This window comes from Trachypithecus francoisi, unplaced genomic scaffold (assembly GCF_009764315.1).
Source record: "Trachypithecus francoisi isolate TF-2019V2 unplaced genomic scaffold, Tfra_2.0 Lachesis_group9, whole genome shotgun sequence".
Lineage (NCBI taxonomy): Eukaryota > Metazoa > Chordata > Mammalia > Primates > Cercopithecidae > Trachypithecus > Trachypithecus francoisi.
This window is the reverse complement of record NW_022681474.1, coordinates 29,113,204-29,133,286: the sequence shown is the minus strand read 5'-3', so window position 1 is coordinate 29,133,286 and position 20,083 is coordinate 29,113,204. Positions and strand designations below refer to the sequence as shown.

The following is a 20,083-nucleotide window of genomic DNA, read 5'->3' as shown; positions in this document are numbered from 1 at the left end:
GTTGCAGTGAGCCTAGATCACGCCATTGCACTCCATTCTGGGCAACAGGACGAGACTCTGTCTCAAAAAAAAAAAAAATCTGGAAGATGATTTTTCACTTTTAAAAGTATCTACAGCAATGAAGATATTTTATATTCTCATCAGGAAGCCTTTGTTAACTTTAGTATTCATAGTTGTTAAACCTTGCTCATAAATTCATTCATCTGTAAAACTCAGAATCCTGTTGAATTGATTTTGTAGTCCTTTTCTCTATGTGAATACAGGTCTTGCTTGATAATCATAGATATATTTGAAGACTTTTAAATCTTCAATTTGGATAGTCATAGCTTTCTTTTCTTCTTCTTTTTTTTTTTTTTTGAGATGGAGTCTTGCTCTGTTACCCAGGCTGGAGTACAGTGGCAGGATCTCAGCTCACTGCAACCTCTGCTTCCTGGGTTCAAGCAGTTCTTGTGCCTCAGCCGTCTGAGTAGCTGGGACTACAAGTGTGCACCACCACACGTGGATAATTTTTATATTTTTAGTAGAGATGGGGTTTTGCTATGTTGGCTGGTCTTGAACACCTGGCCTCAAGTGATCCGCCCACCTCAGCCTCCCAAAGTGCTGGGATTACAGGTGTGAACTACCACGCCCGGCCTTTTTTTTTTTTTTTTTTTTTAAATACGGAGTCTCTGTTACCTAGGCTGGAGGGCAGTGGCATAATCAAGGCTCACTGAAGCTTAAATCTTCTGGATCTGGCTTCAGCCACCCAAGCAGCTGGGACCATGGGCATGCACCACCATGCCCAGCAATTTATTTTTTTGTAGAGATGGGGTCTCGCTATATTATCCAGGCTGGTTTTGAACTCCTGGGCTTAAGTGATCCTCCCACCTTGGCCTTCCAAAGTGCTAAGATTGCAGGGGCCCACTGCACCAATCCTCAAATGTTGAAATATGTAATTGAAACCTTAAATCCCATTTTTTTTTCCCTCTTTGTCTTTTCATTTTCAAAATTTCAGAGTTCTGTGTAGGTTCATATTATTTAACTCTACCAGTTCAGTGTATTTTACAAATATTTATGTACTTAAGACCTATGCTTTTCCTGAGGTCATCTACTTCTACTCTAAATGTATTTATCCAAATCTGTCTTCTAAATCCCCTGGGTAGGCTGGGTCCAGTGGCTCATGCCTATAATTCCAGCACTTGGGAAGGTGAAGACTGGCGGATCACTTGAGCTCAGGAGTTGGTGACCAGCCTGGGCAACACGGTGAAACTTTGTCTCTGAAAAAAAAAACCACCACAAACCTAAGTTCCCTGGGTGCCTCAAATTTTATAGTAGTATGTCCAAAACTGAAGACATTGTTCCTGACTCTTTCCTGACTCTTTGTAATTTACTCTGTCCTCTGGTTTCCTCATCCCAGTAAATAACACCTAGGAAGTGGCACTGAAACATAGAAGCAGGAGAAATCTTGCACTCCAGTTTTCCCTCAAATTACAAATCCAGTCACTCACCAAGTTCTTTATTTTCTACCTGCTTATCCTTTCTCATATCTTTTTTTTTTTTTTTTTTGAGACGACGTTTCACTCTGTTGCCCAAGCTGGAGTGCAGTGGCATGACCTCTGCTCACCTCAAGCTCTGCCTCCCGGGTTTAAGCAGTTCTCCTACATCAGCCTCCCGAGTAGCCGGGTTTACAGGCATGTGCCACCATGCCCAGCTAATTTTTGTATTTTTAGTAGAAATGGGGTTTCACCATGTTGACCAGGCTGGTCTTGAACTCCTGACCTCGTGATCTGCGCACTTCTCAGCCTCCCAAAGTACCGGGATTACAGGTGTGAGCCACCACGCTGTGTCCGGCCTCATTTCTCTTATCTTATTATTGCAATTCACTATTTTTTTTTTTTTTTTTTAGGATGTCCAAAGAAAATGTGACAGTTCACTTTCTGACCTGTAATTTTGGAATAATCTTTTCTATTTTTGTGCTGACCATTCCCCCCACCCCCATGTCTATCTGTCTGTACGTTGCTGCCAGGGTGACCTTTCTGAAATGTATTTGTGATGCTCTAACTCACCTGCTTACTAACTGGATCCCCAGTACGTGAAAGGGAAAGTTCACATTCTAGCATAAATCAGGTCCTTGGTGGTTTGGCCTGATTTTCCTGTTTTATCTCTTCATCCGATTCCCTCTGACTGTGTTCCAGTTTTACCACATTACTCTGGTACCCTCATTTGTCGTGTTGTTTCATGCCTCATCCTTTTGTTTATGGTGCCCTTTCTAGAAACCTTTTACATTCCCACTCTGCATGTATTACTCCATTGTCACACTGCTAAAAAGAAATACCCCAGACTGGGTAATGTATAACAGAAAGAGGTTTAATTGACTCATAGTTCCACATGGCTGGGGAGGCCTCAGGAAACTTAAAATCATGGTGGAAGGCAGAAGGGAAGCAGGCACCTTCTTCACAAGGCCGTAGGAGAGTGAATTAATGCAGGAGGAACTACCAAACACTTGTAAAACCATTAGATTTCATGAGAACTCACTCACTGTCATGAGAACAGCATGGTGGAAACCACCTCATGATCCAGTTATGTCCTCTGGTCTGTCCCTTGACACATGAAGATTCCAATTCGAGATGAGATTTGGGTGGGGACACAGAGCCAAACCATATCACTGCACTGGGTCTGCCTCATAGTATGGCCCTATCTTTGCATCATTTCCTGAGCTTCCCAGGTGGAACGGACTGTTCTCTTTTGTGCCCTTACTGTCCTTTATTCACTTCAGTTGTAGAACTAGTGAATTATACTTTTCTGTTCTTACTTGTTTTTATTTATCTCTACCCACACTTGATGAATATATATAGGACAGAGTCTGTCTTCTGTTTATATTTTTAGTTTTTCCCAGGATAGTGCCTATGATGTGATAGACACATAAGTGTTTATTGTCTTACTGACTGGTATAGTTTGGATGTGTGTCCTGCCCCAAATCTCATATTGAAATGTAATCCCCAGTGTTGGAGGTGGGACCTGGTGGGAGGTGATTGGATCATAGGGTCAGATTTCTAGTGAATGGTTTAGCACCATCCCCATTGGTCCCGTCCTTGAGATAGCAAGTGAGTTCTCATGGGATCTGCTTCTTTAAAAGTGTGCAGCACCTCCCCACCTTCCTCTCTTGCCTTGGCTCTGCCATGTGAGGCACCTGCCCCCTCTTTGCCTTCTGCCATGATTATAAGCTTCCTGAGGCCTCCCCAGAAGCAGAAGCTGCTATGCCTCCTATACAGCCTGCGGAACCATGAGCCAGTGAAACCTCTTTTCTTCATAAATTACCCAGTCAAGTGTTTCTTTAAAAAAAAAAAAAAAAACTATGGCCCTATCTTGGATGACCAGGTATTTCTTTATGGTAGTGCAAGAACGGACTAATACAGTGTCTGATTGAAAGAGTAAGTGAATAAATACAGTGTTTTCTGAAGTTTTTTTGTTTTTTGTTTTTTGTTTTTTTTATAGGAAGGACCAAAAAAGCCAGCCGGAAAAAAAGAAAATGGTATTGATATTATTGAAAGTGCTCCACTAGAGCAAACAAATAATGACAATTTGACTTATGTTGATGAAGTGCACAAAAATAATAGAAGTGGTAAGTTAGTGGATCTCTCTGAATATTTTTCTATCCTTAAATTCTATTCTGAGGGCCAGATGTGGTGGCTCACACCTGTAATCCAAGCACTTTGGGAGGCTGAGGTGGGTGGATCACCTGAGGTCAGGAGTTCGAGACCAGCCTAAGCCAACATGGTGAAACCCTGTCTCTACTAAAATACAAACATTGGCCTGTGGACGCCGCCGAAGAAGCATCGTTAAAGTCTCTTTTCTCCCTGCCATCATGTCGAAGTCAGAGTCTCCTAAAGAGCCCAAACAGCTGAGGAAGCTCTTCATTGGAGGGTTGAGCTTTGAAATAACTGATGAGAGCCTGAGGAGCCATTTTGAGTAATGGGGAACGCTCATGGACTATGTGGTAATGAGAGATCCAAACACCAAGCGCTCCAGGGGCTTTGAGTTTGTCACATATGCCACTGTGCAGGAGATGGATGCAGCTATAAATGCAAGGCCACACAAGGTAGATGAAAGAGTAGTGGAACCAAAGAGAGCTGTCTCAAGAGAAGATTCTCAAAGACCAGGTGCCCACTTAGCGGTGAAAAAGATATTTGTTGGTGGCATTAAAGAAGACACTGAAGAACATCACCTAAGAGATAATTTTGAACAGTGTGGAAAAATTGACGTGATTGAAATGATGACTGACCGAGGCCGTGGCAAGAAAAGGGGCTTTGCCTTTGTAACCTCTGATGACCATGACTCCGTGGATGAGATTGTCATTCAGAAATACCATACCGTGAACGGCCACAACTGTGAAGTTAGGAAAGCCCTGTCAAAGCAAGAGATGGCGAGTGCTTCATCCAGCCAAAGAGGTCAAAGTGGTTCTGGAAACTTTGGTGGTGGTCATGGAGGTGGTTTCGGTGGGAATGACAACTTCGGTCATGGAGGAAACTTCAGTGGTCATGGTGGCTTTGGTGGCAGCCGTGGTGGTGGTGGATATGGTGGCAGTGGGGATGACTATAATGGATTTGGTAATGATGGAAGCAATTTTGGAAGTGGTGAAAGCTACAACGATTTTGGCAATTACAACAATCAGTCTTCAAATTTTGGACCCACGAAGGGAGGAAATTTTGGAGGCAGAAGCCCTGGCCCCTGTGGCGGTGGAGGCCAATACTTTGCAAGACCATGAAACCAAGGTGGCTATGGCAGTTCCAGCAGCAGCAGTAGCTATGGCAATGGCAGAAGATTTTAATTAGGAAACAAAGCTTAGCAGGAGAGGAGAGCCAGAGAAGTGACAGGGAAGCTACAGGTTACAACAGATTTGTGAACTCAGCCAAGCACAGTGGTGGCAGGGCCTAGCTGCTACAAAGAAGACATGTTTTAGACAAATACTCATGTGTATGGGTAAAAAACTCGAGGACTGTATTTGTGACTAATTGTATAACAGGTTATTTTAGTTTCTGTTCTGTGGAAAGTGTAAAGCATTCCAACAAAGGGTTTTAATGTAGATTTTGTGGTTTTTTTACACCCATGCTGTTGATTGCTAAATGTAATAGTCTGATTGTGATGCTGAATAAATGTCTTTTTTTTAATGTGCTGTGTAAAGTTAGTCTACTCTGAAGCCATCTTGGTAAATTTCCCCAACAACGTGAAGTTAGAATTCCTTCAGGGTGATGCCAGGTTCTATTTGGAATTTATATACAACCAGCTTGGGTGGAGAAGCCGTTGTCTTCGGAAACCTTGGTATAGTTGAACTGATAGTTACTGTTGTGACCTGAAGTTCACTATTAAAAGGGATTACCCAAGCAAAATCATGGAATTATTGGTTATAAAAGTGATTGTTGGCACATCCTATGCAATATATCTAAATTGAATAATGGTACCAGATAAAATTATAGATGGGAATGAAGCTTGTGTGTCATCCATTATCATGTGTAATTAATAAATGATTTAATTCTCTTGAAGAAAAAAATACAAACATTAGCTTTGTGTGGTGGTGCATGCCTTTAATCCCTGGTACCTGGGAGGCTGAGGCAGAGAATTGCTTGAACCTAGGAGATGGAAGTTGCAGTGGGCTGAGATTGTGCCACTGCACTCCAGCCTGGGTAACAGAGTGAGACTCTGTCTCAAAAAACAAACAAACAAACAAACAAAAAAACTCTAAGACAACCAATTAACATATGCAGACCCAAGTATTATATTCATTTTAAAATATTTTTCTTTTACTGTCTTTCTTCATATTACCAATTTTTTCCTGAGACTGCATCAACCTTGTGAAATTCTTTTTTTGCTATTATTTTTATTTTATTGAAATATTCATGAATGGAGATAGACTTGTATATGTATTTAATTTTTTAATTTTTTATTTTTGTAGATATATGTATTTAAAATTTACAATAGTAAATGTTCTCATGCATATATCTGTGTATCACATTTGATAGATATGATGTCCGCATTAGGATTAGGACAAGAGGAAGATATAGAATCACCTTGGGATTCTGAGGTACTGTCTACGGTTGTTACTGTTATTTTAAAATATAAGCATTGAGTGATGTTTAAAACATAAAGCGATCCTCTGACTTGACTTTTTTACCTCTGCATACATCCATAAGGAACTACTTTCTTATATTTTTCAGTGTATAATTAATAAAGTATGTGCTAAGTATATTATTGCTGCATAGTATAATTCTGCTAATTTGCAGGATTCATTTAAGAATCCAGTGTAGGATAGTGCAAAAGATAAAATAAAATAAAATTAAAAAAAGAACAAAAAAGGCTTAGAAGTCACAAGGAATTAGTATGGGTTCTAAAGTTAAGTTTATCTAAAAACTAAAGAATTATTTCAAGTCAGCCGGGCGAGGTGGCTCACGCCTGTAATCCTCCAAGCACTTTGGGAGGCCGAGGCGGGCGGATCATGAGGTCAGGAGATGGAGATCATCCTGGCCAGCATGGTAAAACCCCATCTCTACAAAAATACAAAAATTTAGCTGGGTGTGGTGGCGTGTGCCTGTAGTCACTATTCTGGAGGCTGGGGCAGGGGAATCCCTTGAACCCGGGAGGCAGAGGTTGTAGTGAGCTGAGATCACACCACTGCACTCCATCCTGGCAACACAGCAAGACTCCGCCTCAAAAAAAAGAATTATTTCAGGTTAACCTATGGCCATGTATATGATTCTGTGTTACGAACGGATGAGTAAAAATCCTAATGAGATTCAGAGAGAAACAGTTTGGAATGTAGTTTTTTTTCTTGACAACTTAGAACTTGAAAAGATAATGTCTGGGACTTTAAAGTATTAATATATATTTGTATAGATCTGCAGGGAACTTTCAGGAGAAGGAAGAATATGGAGAATAATAACGATTTGGTTGAGTGGTATTGTAGTAAGTAGAAATGATTTTCAAAATCATTTCCAGTGACTTAATAAATATTCAGGGTACTTTTTGTAAATGTGAAGGCAGTAGTGTCAAGAAAAGAATGGGAAAGTTGGAACAGAAATGTGAATTTCTAATTTGGGGTATAAGTTTCACTAGACAGTTACTGGAGATATCTTATAGGAATATAGTGAGTTGACACTTGAGACCTTCCCAATGAGATTTTAAATGTTTGAGCTTGAATAAATTGAGTACCAACCACGTGCTAGACTATTAGACACTGCATGTACAAGGTGAGGGCATATGCTCTAGTAGTGGGAACTGAAAAACAAGTAAATCACAAACACTTATAAGTCACTATAAGTGCTTCATATGAAGAAAACAGAGAGTATTAGGTTAGAGAAAATTGAGGGAGTTTGTAGTTAGGATGGGGATCAGAGTGGGAGTGAAATTCTGTAGTCAGAGAAGATCTTTCTGAGTGTGACCTTAGAGTGCCAACTAAAGGAAGAGAAGGAGCAGCCATCCGAAAGGCTAGGAGGAGGGCATTCTGGGCAGAGGACACAATCATCAGATCTGTTCATCATTTTACTCTTAACATCTTAGAATGACCAAGAAGCAGGAAGCCGGGTAACCATCATCATCATCATTTTTATTATTATAGTGCATAGAAAAGAAAATGTGCAAATAAGTGCCTGGCATAAGTGCCTGGCACATTTCACATGCTTAATACATAAATGTTCTTATTCTTCTGTTTTTATGAAGGCTTGCTATACTTCTTTGAAATTATTTCTTAATTGGGAAAGAGTTTATATTCTGTATCTTATATTTCCTTGCTTTTCTTTAGACATAACATAAAGCAAAGTTTTTCTTATGGCTTTGTCATTTTAGTCAACCATTTTCCTATCAGTGAAAGTTTTATCAAAAAGTATTTAGATTTTTCTAAGCCATTGTTTACTTAAATGAAGCAGCTTCTGCAGGATATACTCCAGTTTCTTATCATGCCACATATCTTAACACTAAACATTTCTATAATTAGAAATATTTTAAATATTTAATGCTGTACTATAACGAGTATATTCTATTTTTTAAAAAACACTTTTTTTTCCCTCTTAATCAGGCAGCCCCCAAACCAGAATAGGTTCAGAGAAGCTCCCCTCTTATTTTTGGTGGGGAATACAAAGTAGAGTTAGGTCCTCTGATATTAATTCCTCGTTGAAATGTGCACATAAGTTAGTATTTTGTCTGTTAATATGTGTCCTTGGGCCTTCTGTGTTTGGTTTGCAGAGTCAATAGTCATCTGAAGATGAAAGATAAGCTTAATCTAGTGAGCATATATGAGATTCTTTATTGAAATGTTTTGGTTTTCAATACATACTTATTTTTAAACCTAATTGCTTTTAAAATAGGAAATTCATATTATATTTGAAAGTGATTAGAAAATCTTTAGCAATTCATTCTTTTTGTAAAATTGAAACTCATTATTGATATTAATTTTAACAGAGTATCTCTGAGAATTTTCCACAGAAGTATGTTGATCCTTTAGCTGGGGCTGCAGATCGAAAAGAAAAAAATATGGGAAATGAACAAGCAGAAGGTAAGAGCTGTATTTTGTTTTAAAAAAGCCATTGGACAGAGTGTTTATTTAAAAACATGACCGTTGCTATATTCTAATAGCCAAAGAAAAACACCTATTAAATGCATAGTAAGAATAAAAAGAGGTGAAATTGTGATAAGTTATATATCTTATGTGTAAGCAACAGATTAAATTGCTAGTGCCACTAAGGGAACTGAATTATTAGATCCATTTCAAAATACATTAAGACCTGAGGGAGCCAGGAAATAAGGAAGAGGAGAGGAGTAAAAGAGGACATGAGAATGAGGAAGGCAGAGAGTACAGGGAGTGAATGAAGGACAAAGAAGCAAATGTATGTAATGGAGAGTGGCAAAATAAAATAATTCTAGGGCCAGGCATGGCCCTAAAATAATTCTAGGCTCACACCTTTAATCCCAACACTTTGGGAAGCCAAAGCGGGCAGATCACTTGAGGTCAGGAGTTCGAGACCAGCCTGGCCAACATGGTAAAACCCTGTCTGTACTAAAAATACAAAAATTAGCTGAGTGTGGTGGCAAGCACCTGTAATTCCAGCTACTTGGGAGGCTGAGGCAAGAGATTTGTTTGAACCTGGGAGGTGGAGGTGACAGTGAGCTGAGATCGCATCACTGCACTCCAGCCTGGGCAACAGAGCAAGACTTCATTTCAAAAATATAAAAATTAGAAAATAAAATAATTCTTTAGAAAATGGAAAAGCAGGGTATTAGAAAGGTAGGAAGAGTTTAAAATGAGCTTTGCGTACCAAAACTTGTCGGAGAAGTAAACCAAAATTTACCTACTCTTCCTGTCCTCCTCGTTGTTGGGAAGGCAAGGATGGAAGTACTGGACCATCTATGGCACGTTTCATTTGCCATAGATGAATACAGGCATATGTGGTTAGCCATACATATCTATAATTTAATGTCATAGAAAATGTTACATCAGGCTGAGCATGGTGGCTTACACCTGTAATCCCAGCACTTTGGAAGGTAGATCACCTGAGGTCAGGAGTTTGAGACCAGCCTGGCCAACATGGTGAAAACCTGTCTCTACTAAAAATACAAACATTAGCCAGGCACGGTGGCGCATGCCTGTAATCCTAGCTACTTGGGAGGCTCAGGTAGGAGAATCACTTGAACCTGGGAATGGAAGTTGCAGTGAGCCAAGATTGTACCACTGCACTCCAGCCTGGACAACAGAGCAAGATTCTGTCTCAAAAAGAAAGAAAGAAAGAAAATGTTACCTCATAGGGTAGTATCTCAAAGGCCAAAAGAAGAGAACTGGAAAGAAGAGAGTAGGGGTGGTTATGGGGAGATCAAGGAAGGCATACTCTGATAAAAAGCCCACTAGCAACCTCATGACTTGTAATACAGTTTCAGTTTGGGGGACATAGTAGGGAGGAACTTGACGCCAGATTCCAAAAGGGTAATCTAACATAAAAGAATGTGGAAGCACACTAAGTATGGACCAGAGGTTCTTAAAATTTAATAAATCAGCTGGGAATCTTGTTAAAAATGTACATTTTGATTCAGCAGGCCTGGGGTTCTGTATTTCTAATAAGTTCCCACATAATGCTGATGCTTCTGGTCCTTGGACCACACTCTGAGTAACAAGACTTCCTTTTTGAGAAATCTGAAAGAAGAGTTGTTGGACAATAATTCGAGGCATAACAGGATCAAGATAAAGCATTATTTTTCTTTTATTTCTGAACATGTTTCTAGCCAGAGGAGAAGGAACAAAGAGATGGAGGAATAGAAATTGTAGATATAAGATAACTATTGTTAAATGAAGAGGAAAGAAGTGCTGAGAATATTCCATAAAAAAGATTTAGAATGGGAAGAATCAAGACTACAGATCTAGAGATTACTTTTGTGAAGGAAGAGATTGTGAATGGAGAAAGAGGAAAGAAAGAAGTTAGTTGAATCATTTTGGAGTTAATGATGAGGAAACTTGAGAGAACTCATTTCCAGATGGATTCAGTATATTTACACTCAAATAGACGATTAGATCATTTCTGCTCCAGAGATTATTACAAGCAGGAGGGCATGCTAGAATTGGGGTAAACTACAGTGATTCATATCTCTTCTGTATAACTATCAGACATCAAACAGATAGGTTGCTTTGGACAGATTGTGGTGGTTCGCCTGTCACTAAGCACTTTGGGAGGCCAAGGTGGGTGGGTTACTGGAGCCCAGGAGTTTGAGACCAGCCTGGGCAATATGGCGAGACTGCATCTCTACAAAAACATACAAAAATTAGGCATGGTGGTACATGGGCCTGTAGTTCAGCTATTCAGGAGGCTAAGGCAGGAGGATTGCTTGAGCCTGCGAGGTTGAGGTTGCAGGGAGCAATGAGCCGTGATTGTGCCACTGCACTACAGTCTGGGTGACAGACCAGACTACAGTCTGGGTGAGACCCTGTATCAAAAAAAAAAAAAAAAAAAAAGGTACATGTTGCATTGGTATTAATCAAATGAGTTTTATTTGAATACAGAAGCACTGGCTTTTTTCTTAAAGTTGCTTTTTGGTAACGATAGCTGTTTCATAAAATCCTTTAGAAGCTAGCATGATATTTTAGAAATGAAAAAATTACAGTTAATTCCTTGAATACTAAAATTGTTGTTTTCAATAAACACTGCATTGATTTAAAAAACTGCACTAATTTTGAAATATAAAGTGTTATTAATATCTAATTCTGTGGCAATTAAATTTTTTCCTTTTGATAAATATTTCAATATTGAAAGCTTATTATGTGTTATTCCTTAGATGTGTTTTATATACCTTCTTGCATGAGTGGATCAAGAAACTTTAAGATGGCTAAACTAGAGGATACAAGAAATGTAGGCATGCCAGTAGCCCACATGGGTATGGAAAAAAATGAGTATTTTTGTTAACTGTTATTCTACAAGTGTATATCCAAGCTGATCAATTCGGAACATTTTCTCTGATGAGAAATGAGTTATATATCCAAGTCAGGTGGCATCACAGCTGTGTGCTTCCTAAATTACAGGACAAGTTGAAGAACATGATAAATACTTGTAGTATAATGGTATAAATGATTCTGATGTGTTGCATTAAAGATACGCTGTCTCATTTTACCATCAGCCTTGACATTTCTCCTCTCAGGGTCATGATTTGCTCCTCTAATTAAAGATTACCTTTCTCTCCATCAACCAGCATGCTCATGTTGGTATATGTGCACCTTTCTATTTTAGCTGTAGTCACTTGGAACATAATCTTACATTCAAATCATAACTGCATGTTTTATTAAACCTGTGTTCCTGTTTTTTTCTCCAGTATACTTCTGTCATGTTGCTGTCCTAACCAAAATAAACAACATCCCAACAATTAACATAATCATTTTCAAACCAAGCATGATGATTCAGGTCATACTAACACTGCATGAATTTATAATTTGCTTTGTCATATTTACATGTATTGATTATATGTCCCTTTTGCTTTTTAGAGTCTCCTGAGAGATATCTTCACTTGAAGGTAATAAGTTTTATATTTTTATCTTGAATTATTAAGTGCATATTGTATAAAGTATACATTATTTATTAATCATTTTGTTTCAAAACCCATTCAGCCTACCATTGAAATGAAAGATTCTGTTCCAAATAAAGCAGGAGGAACGAAGGATGTACAAACATCCAAAGCAGGTAAATGCTACAATACATATTTAACTCTGGAAGGAAGTATGTTAAAATTTTTGAAATATTTGAAATGCTCACAGTTTTCTTATTCCTAATTCTTTTTTTCCCCAAATTTGATGGAAGGATTTTTTAAAAAATTTTTTTCAATTGAGACTGAGTCTCACTTTGTCACCCAGACTGGAATGCAGTGGCATGATCTCAGCTCAGTGCAACCTTCGCCTCCCAGGTTCAAGTGATTCTCCTGCCTCAGCCTCCTGAAAAATAACTGGGATTACAGGTGTGCATCACCATGCCTGGCAAATTTTTCTATTTTTAGTGGTGACGGAGTTTCACCATGTTGGCCAGACTGGTCTCAAACTCCTGACCTCAGGTGATCTGCCCACCTCGGCCTCCCAAAGTCTGGGATTACAGGCATGAGCCACTGTGCCCGGCATTTTTTTTTTTTTTTTTTTTATACAGAGTCTCACTCTGTCGCCCAGGCTGAGTGCAGTGGCATGGTCTTGGTTCACTGCAGCCTGGTTCCAGCAATTCTCCTGCCTCAGGCTTCCTGGTAGCTGGGATTACAGGCACACACCTCCATGCCTGGCTAATTTTTGTATTTTTTAGAGACAGGGTTTCACCATGTTGGCCAGGCTGGTCTCGAACTCCTGATCTCAGGTGATCCTCCCACCTTAGCCTCCCATAGTGCTAGGTTTACAGGCTTAAGCCACCATGCCCAGGCAGTAATTATTTTTAATTACTATTTGGTAGACATAGTCTTTTAAAACAGCAATTCTGAAACTTTTTGGCTTTAGGGTCCTTTTATACTATTAAAAATTACTGCATAGAGGTAACCAACACGCTGAATTAGTTAGTCCCATTCCCATGCTCTTTTAAAACATTTTACTGTATATGTATACGTCTATAAATAATACATAGAATTTGTTTTCATGTCCTAAAATTGTATATAAATGGTTGTACACTGTACATATCATTCTTCAACTTTCTTTTGTTTGCCTAGCATTATATTTTTCAAATCTACCCATATCAACACAAGTAGCTCTGGTTTAAGTTCTTTATAGTATTCCATTTTATCACTGTACATTTAATTAAACTCTCTTCATTCGGATAAACAATAATTAAATAAACATAAAAATCAGGCCAGGCATGGTGACTCATGCCTGTAATCCCAGCACTTTGGAAGGCCGAGGTGGGTGGATCACGAGGTCAGAAGATTGAGACCATCCTGGCTAACACGGTGAAACTCCGTCTTTACCAAAAATCCAAAAAATTAATCAGGCGTGGTGGCAGGCGCCTGTAGCCCCAGCTACTTGGGAGGCTGAGACAGGAGAATGGCATGAACCCGGAGGCAGAGTTTGCAGTGAGCCAAGATTGTGCCACTGCACTCCAGCCTGGGTGACAGAGCGAGATGACGTCTCAAAACAAACAAACAAACAAAAAAAAACATAAAAATCATTGGGGGCCAGGCGCGGTGCCTCACGCCTATAATCCCAGTGCTTTGGGAGGCTGAGGCAGGCAAATCATGCAGTCAGGAGATCAAGACCATCCTGGCCAACATGGTGAAACCCCGTCTCTACTAAAAAATACAAAAATTAGCTGGGCGTGGTGACACATGCCTGTAATCCCAGCTACTTGGGAGGCTGAGGCAGGAGAATTGCTTGAACCAGGGAGTCGGAGGTTGCAGTGAGCCGAGATGGCGCCACTGGACTTCAGCCTGGTGACAGAGTGAAACTGGTCTGAAAAAAAAAAAATCACTGTGGATTTCATTTTTGAAATGAAAATCATGCTTACCAATGAGGAGAAAAGTGATCTTTGTTTAAGTGGTTTTTAGCTGTTGATAAGTACTATATTAGAAATTAAAACTGAAAAATAGAAAATACATGCATGTACAGCCATGCATTCGAATAGGCTTTAGAGCTATGACCCATGAACCATTAGCCTATGATGTTATGATACATCCTAGCTTCGAAAAAGTCTACTGTACACTTCTCAGAAAATGAGAGTGAAAATGTCAGATATATTATGCATTATGCAACCTCTTGTACCCTTGAATGGATATTGAATTCTAGGGATTCTTAGATCAAAATACAGAACCACGGTTTTAAACCATATGTATGGTTTGTAGATGTCAGATGGTAAATGGTCCTTTGATGAGGAAATGGCCTTTAAAGTTTCACTTCTATGGTTTTTACTTTTTTCTTTTGCTTGTCTTAAAAAGTTTAAATCCAACAATTTTGTTTATAAAGAAAAAAGGAAAACATTTTTGTTGTATATTCACTTCTTGTTTCATGGCACTGTGTACTCTCTGGATCAAGTGTGAACCTGGATTTATTTTCAGGTGGGAACAATTAGGTCACTTAAAGACATCATTTTTTTCTTTCTTTTTTTTTTTTTTTGAGACGGAGTCTCGCTCTGTCGCCAGGCTGGAGTGCAGTGGCACTATCTCGGCTCACTGCAACCTCTGCCTCCTGGGTTCAAGCAATTCTCCTGCCTCAGCCTCCCAAGTAGCTGGGACTACAGGCCTGTGCCAACACGCCTAGCTAATTTTTGTATTTTTAGGAGAGATGGGGTTTTGCCATGTTGGCCAGGATGGTCTCCATCTCTTGACCTCATGATCCACCTGCCTTGGCCTCCCAAAGTGCTGGGATTACAGGCGTGAGCCTCTGCGCCTGGCCAAGTCCATCATTTTGTCTGTAAATTTCTGATGTTTATCCAAGGCTAAAAAGTAAATTCTGAAGACACTGATGCATTGAGGAAAGAGCATTTCATTGTAGTAAGTTTTTATTTGAAGTTTATTTATTAAATGTTTTTGTCTTTAGAACACACCCACCCCCCCCCACACACACACACACAAATACTTCTATCCGTATTTAAACCTAAAACGGTTAGACATAAAGTTTGTTCATAAAAAAATTCATATCCCTGAAGAATCTTTAATTATTAATAAACAAATCTCTTATGGAAAACAAAATAGGTAACAGAGCTTGCTGAGTGAATCAAAGTAAATAAGTAATACTAAAAAATGAAAACAGAAAAAAATCTGAGAGATCACAGTGAATTAAACTTCTGTGAGCAAATGGCAAGTAAAGGACATGTAAAATATAGTTCACCATGGAGGAGGAGTGTGTGTGTAGGATAGAGGTTGACATGGGACTGCTTCTATGAAGAAAGTTAGTCAAATTTATATTATTTACATTCTAATAAGTAAAAACTTTATTTTCAGAGTTTTCAGATTGGGACTGTACTAGCTTGACCCTCAGTAATAAGACTTGCCAAAGACCTAGGAATTTGAAAATCAGTGATAAATATCTATCTGTATCACAGTCAGTGACCAAAAATCAGTCAGCATCCACAGAACTGGGACAAATAGCTAAAGAAAAGATTACTATTGGAGCTGAGTTTCAATTAGAGAATGGTACTCTCCATGACCTGTGTGAATCACAGCTACCAGCAAACAAAAAGCAAAGAAGGTAACACAGAAGCACAGAGAATTCAGTCCTAGAGTACTTGGCTTCATAATATCATAGTTATGACTTTTATTTTTTATTTTATGTTTTGAGACGGAGTTTTGCTCTTGTTGCCCAAGCTGGAGTGCAATGGCATGATCTCAGCTCACTGTAACTTCTGCCTCCCGGGTTCAAGCGATTCTCCTTCCTCAGCCTCCCAAGCAGCTGGGATTACAGGCATGCACCATCATGCCTGGCTAATTTTGTATTTTTAGTAGAGACAGGGTTTCACCATGTTGGTCAGGCTGGTCTTGAACTCCTGACCTCAGATAATCCACCCACCTCAGCCTCCCAAGTTGTGGGGATTTCAGGCGTGAGCTACCTTGCCCGGCCTGGTTATAACTTTAAAAAAAATTATTTTTGGCTGCGTCATGCCTGTAATTCCAGCACTTTGGAAGGCCAAGGCGGGTGGATCACCTGAGGTCAGAAGTTCAAGACCAGCCTGGCCCACATGGTGAAACCCCATCTCTACTGAAAATATGAAAATTAGCTGGGCGTGGTGGAGGGCGCCTGTAATTCCAGCTACTCAGGAGGCTGAGGCAGGAGAATCACTTGAGCCCAGGAGGCAGAGCTTGCAGTGAGCCAAGGTCGCACCACTGCACTCCAACCCAGGCGACAGTAATTTTGTTTAGGCTAGTATGGAACATAAACTTGAGAGTCAGGACCAGGATTATATTTAGAGTTTTGGGACTGGATGGGAAACTAGGTAGAGATCTAAATATTGCCTACTCAAGCACAATGTGGTTTTTATGCTTTATTTTTACAGCTCTGAATTCACAAGTATTAGTTATAACTACATGTAATGTAACAAAGAAGCACCATCCAAATCAAATATTATTTCTTAAAATTTCTATGGCTTTAAATATTATAGAATGGACTGCCCCAGTATTAGTGGGAATCATTGAGAATTTCTCTATAGTGTATCCCCAGCTGTGTACACATAGTCTGTCACCTTGTTTTAATGAATAGTTGTTCACTAGGAATATTTGTTTTAAGCAGTGCTCTATCATTTAAAAAAGATATATGAAGTTGAATTTTATTAATAATTCTTTTAGGACACCCAGTCTATTGATTAATTGCATCTAATGTGTTTTACTTTAGGTACCAGTTTAACTCAGTACCCTTAATCATATGATCTGGTCTACAGTAATAAGTTATATAATTTTTTTATCCCAATAGTTTTGTTTTCTTTTCTCCCTTGTAAAATTAATGTGGTATTTTACAGAATATGATCAGCTGTCTCCTAGAGTAGTGACTGCAAGCTGTAAATCCAGAGTTACTTACCGATACCTATATATGCTTGTTTGTTCTTATTTCTTCATGAGCTGGGTAGATCTAAGAAGCAGGACTTTTAAAACAAAATAACTAAATGAAATCCCTCAACACAGGAAGACATGAAACAGAAAAAGCATGGAGTAAACAGCTTAAACAGTGCCTGTAGATTGTTTCACTTCTCATTTACCACCTTTTATAAAGTAATGAATAGAGTCTAGTTCTCCAGGGACCCAGATATATACATGTATTCATTTAATAAAAATTCACTCTGTATTGGGTACTGATATTCTATATCCTAAATATTTTTGGAAACATTCCCTCAGTTTAGGCCTACATTATCCTTGTTTTGCAATATTTTCTAATTCAGTTCCCTTTATTTATTCATATGCCTTTGAAATTCATCCTCCCCACAGTATTTAGGGTGATCTGTCTCCAATGCAAATAGGACCTTGAGTCCGTCTTGAAAACATAAATGTTCAAACATCTTAAGATTACATATAAGGCTTTCATCATCTGACTTCTGCCTAACTCTCCACCTTTAGCCCTTTCCCCTTTCTGCCCTTTTCTCTGGGATTACTCAACTGCTGGTGATGCTCTCCTCGGGTGCTTGTATTTTAGACAAATATGCTATCTGAGGCTTCTTTCCCTCTCTTGTTGCTGCCTTGCATGCTGTTACCCTTTCCTGCCCTTTACCCCTTTTAGTCTGGCTAACCTCACTTTTTAAGTCTCAACTCAGGCATGATCTCTAGAAAAGCCATCTTTGACACCTTTTATTTACTTGGTTTTTTTTTTTTTTGTGATGGAGTCTCACTGGAGTGCAGCAGCATGATCTTGGCTCTCCGCAAACCTCCACCTCCCAGGTTCAAGTGATTTTTCTAACTCAGCCTTCCAAGTAGCTGGGATCACAGGCACCCATCACCAAGCCCAGCTCATTTTTGTATTTTTAGTAGACAGGGCGTTTCATCATGTTGGCCAGGCTGGTCTGGAACTCCTGGCCTCAAGTGATCCACCCGCCTTGGCCTTCCAGAGTGCTGGGATTACAGATGTGAGCCACCGTGCTGTTCTTATTTACATTCTTTAAACCCCAGTGTTTAGCACTTAGCAGGAACTCAGTAAATAATTGTCCAGTAAAATAGATAAAGACTGTGATAACTTGAAAGATTGTCCCCTACTGTCTGGGGAGAAAGGGCATAAACATATAAATAAATGATTTACAGTTCAGATGGAAAAGATACAGTACAAAGATAAGGTACTAAGGCATCCCCAAGGAAGGAGACACCTGTTTATCAGGGGGAAGATAGTTCTAATCAAGGAAGACTTCACATAACTCTCTTAGTCTTAAAAGATGAAAAGAAATTTGTCAAAATAGCAGAAAACGTTTCAGATGTAAGGAGCCTGATATACAATGATAAAGATGTAAAAAGTAACAGTAATTTTGGAACTCATTAATAATGAACAACACTCTTTGTGCCTTGTTGAAAAGATACTGTTATAGAGAACATCTACAGTGTTAACTTTATATATTCCTACTGTATCATAAAATTTTGTTTTGTTTCTGACAGTTTAGCTCATTTACGTTGGGTGAATGAATTTGTGAGTGAATCTTTGAGATGTTTGTATGGGTTGAACCTATTGTCTAGTGTTAGTAGTCTCCCCAAGTGGTTTGTTGAAGTTTTGGATAATAGTTGAAGTTTTAATTAGATACTTCATTAAGCTGATACTTAGAAGTATTTCTTACTGAGAAGTAAATGTTCCAATAAAGATTAGGCTTCATTCAAACTTTTTGTGATTGCGCCACTGCACTCCAGCTAGGGTGACAGAGTAAGGCCCTGTCTCAAAAACAAATAGAAGAAAACCCTCTCAATTTATAAAATAAAAATAAATGTTATTTTCTGTTTCTATAAAGACTATACCTTTTACCTAACTGTTCTAAGTAGTTCATTTAACTAAATATTTGGATTTTTTCAGCTGAACATGACTTAGAAGTGGCATCAGAAGAAGAGCAAGAAAGGAAAGAAAGTGAAAATAACCAGCCACAGGTATTATATATATTGTTTTAAATTTCTCTTTTAATATTGTTTTCTTTGCTTTAATGATGTAACATCTTTCAAATGAAATTACCTTTCAGACTAGCCTTTTAGAATCAATAGATCATTATTTAATATTTAGTATTAAAAACATTTAGACTAGTTAAAATATTCTTAGAATGTATCATAACCTATAGCTAATCTTTTGTCTTTGTTTTTGTTATAGTTAATCTTTACCCTTGGAATTGAAGCCAGAAATTTCCTGAGTATTGTTGCCTCTTTCATTTTTATATTACATGATAAAGATGGTAACATCAAATATTGAATCATATTATTAAACAATAGAAATAATGAACATTTTAACACTGATGGCCACTGAGTTGAATTCATCTTAAAGGAGTAATCATTCCCAATGGTTCAGGATTTACATTCTTATATTCCTGGTCACTAATTCCAAGGTTAAAGATTTATTCTGCCTTGTGATCTCTGTCAACTTCAGTGTCTACATTCAGGGAAAGAATGAAGTCAGAAAATCAACCCAGTTATTAAGAAAATCATTCCTTTTAGAATGGGATCTTTCCACTGTTAGGATATAAACAAGAACTTTCTGATTATTTCAGTCTAGGAAATCAGTAAATATTATGGAATTTTTTTATCCACTATTAATGAACCTTAGAATATATAAGAATTGGACTTAAGCTGATAGCCTATACAGATGCATAACACCATATTGTGGTATATAATTTCAATCAAAATGTAAGGATTTGCTTTTCTTTCTGATTGTTGTTTATTTTGGCTCCAAATGATTTAAAGTTTCCCTACTCTCCAGTTAGAAATCTTTGGAAAAAGTACTTAAATGCACTGTAGTAGGTGCTCAGTATTTGAGGTATGGTAAGGTAAAATCTTTTTTTTTTTTTTTTTTTTTTTGAGACGGAGTCTAGCTCTGTCGCCCAGGCTGGAGTGCAGTGGCCGGATCTCAGCTCGCTGCAAGCTCCGCCTCCCGGGTTTACGCCATTCTCCTGCCTCAGCCTCCCGAGTAGCTGGGACTACAGGCGCCCGCCACCTCGCCCGGCTAGTTTTTTGTATTTTTTTAGTAGAGACG

General features: G+C 38.7%; 1 protein-coding gene and 1 pseudogene across 8 annotated transcripts in view; both read left to right on the top strand.

Moving 5' to 3' along the window:
• The window catches only part of ANKRD26 (ankyrin repeat domain 26), a 95,253-nt gene that overhangs the window by 27,978 nt on the left and 47,192 nt on the right, over positions 1-20,083 (top strand). For 5 of the 7 annotated variants that reach the window (XM_033208831.1, XM_033208830.1, XM_033208835.1 and 2 more), the window contains 7 exons: positions 3,475-3,601; positions 5,997-6,058; positions 8,428-8,521; positions 11,284-11,382; positions 11,984-12,012; positions 12,107-12,179; positions 18,923-18,993. In XM_033208831.1, coding sequence (XP_033064722.1) covers positions 3,475-3,601; positions 5,997-6,058; positions 8,428-8,521; positions 11,284-11,382; positions 11,984-12,012; positions 12,107-12,179; positions 18,923-18,993 — 555 coding nt within the window. The remainder of the gene's footprint in view (positions 1-3,474; positions 3,602-5,996; positions 6,059-8,427; positions 8,522-11,283; positions 11,383-11,983; positions 12,013-12,106; positions 12,180-18,922; positions 18,994-20,083) is intronic. The other 2 variants (XM_033208832.1, XM_033208836.1) reach the window with 1 other exon arrangement.
• On the top strand, positions 3,610-5,147 carry LOC117082212 (annotated as a pseudogene). The gene has a single exon (XR_004436523.1). The product of XR_004436523.1 is annotated as a heterogeneous nuclear ribonucleoprotein A1-like (transcript).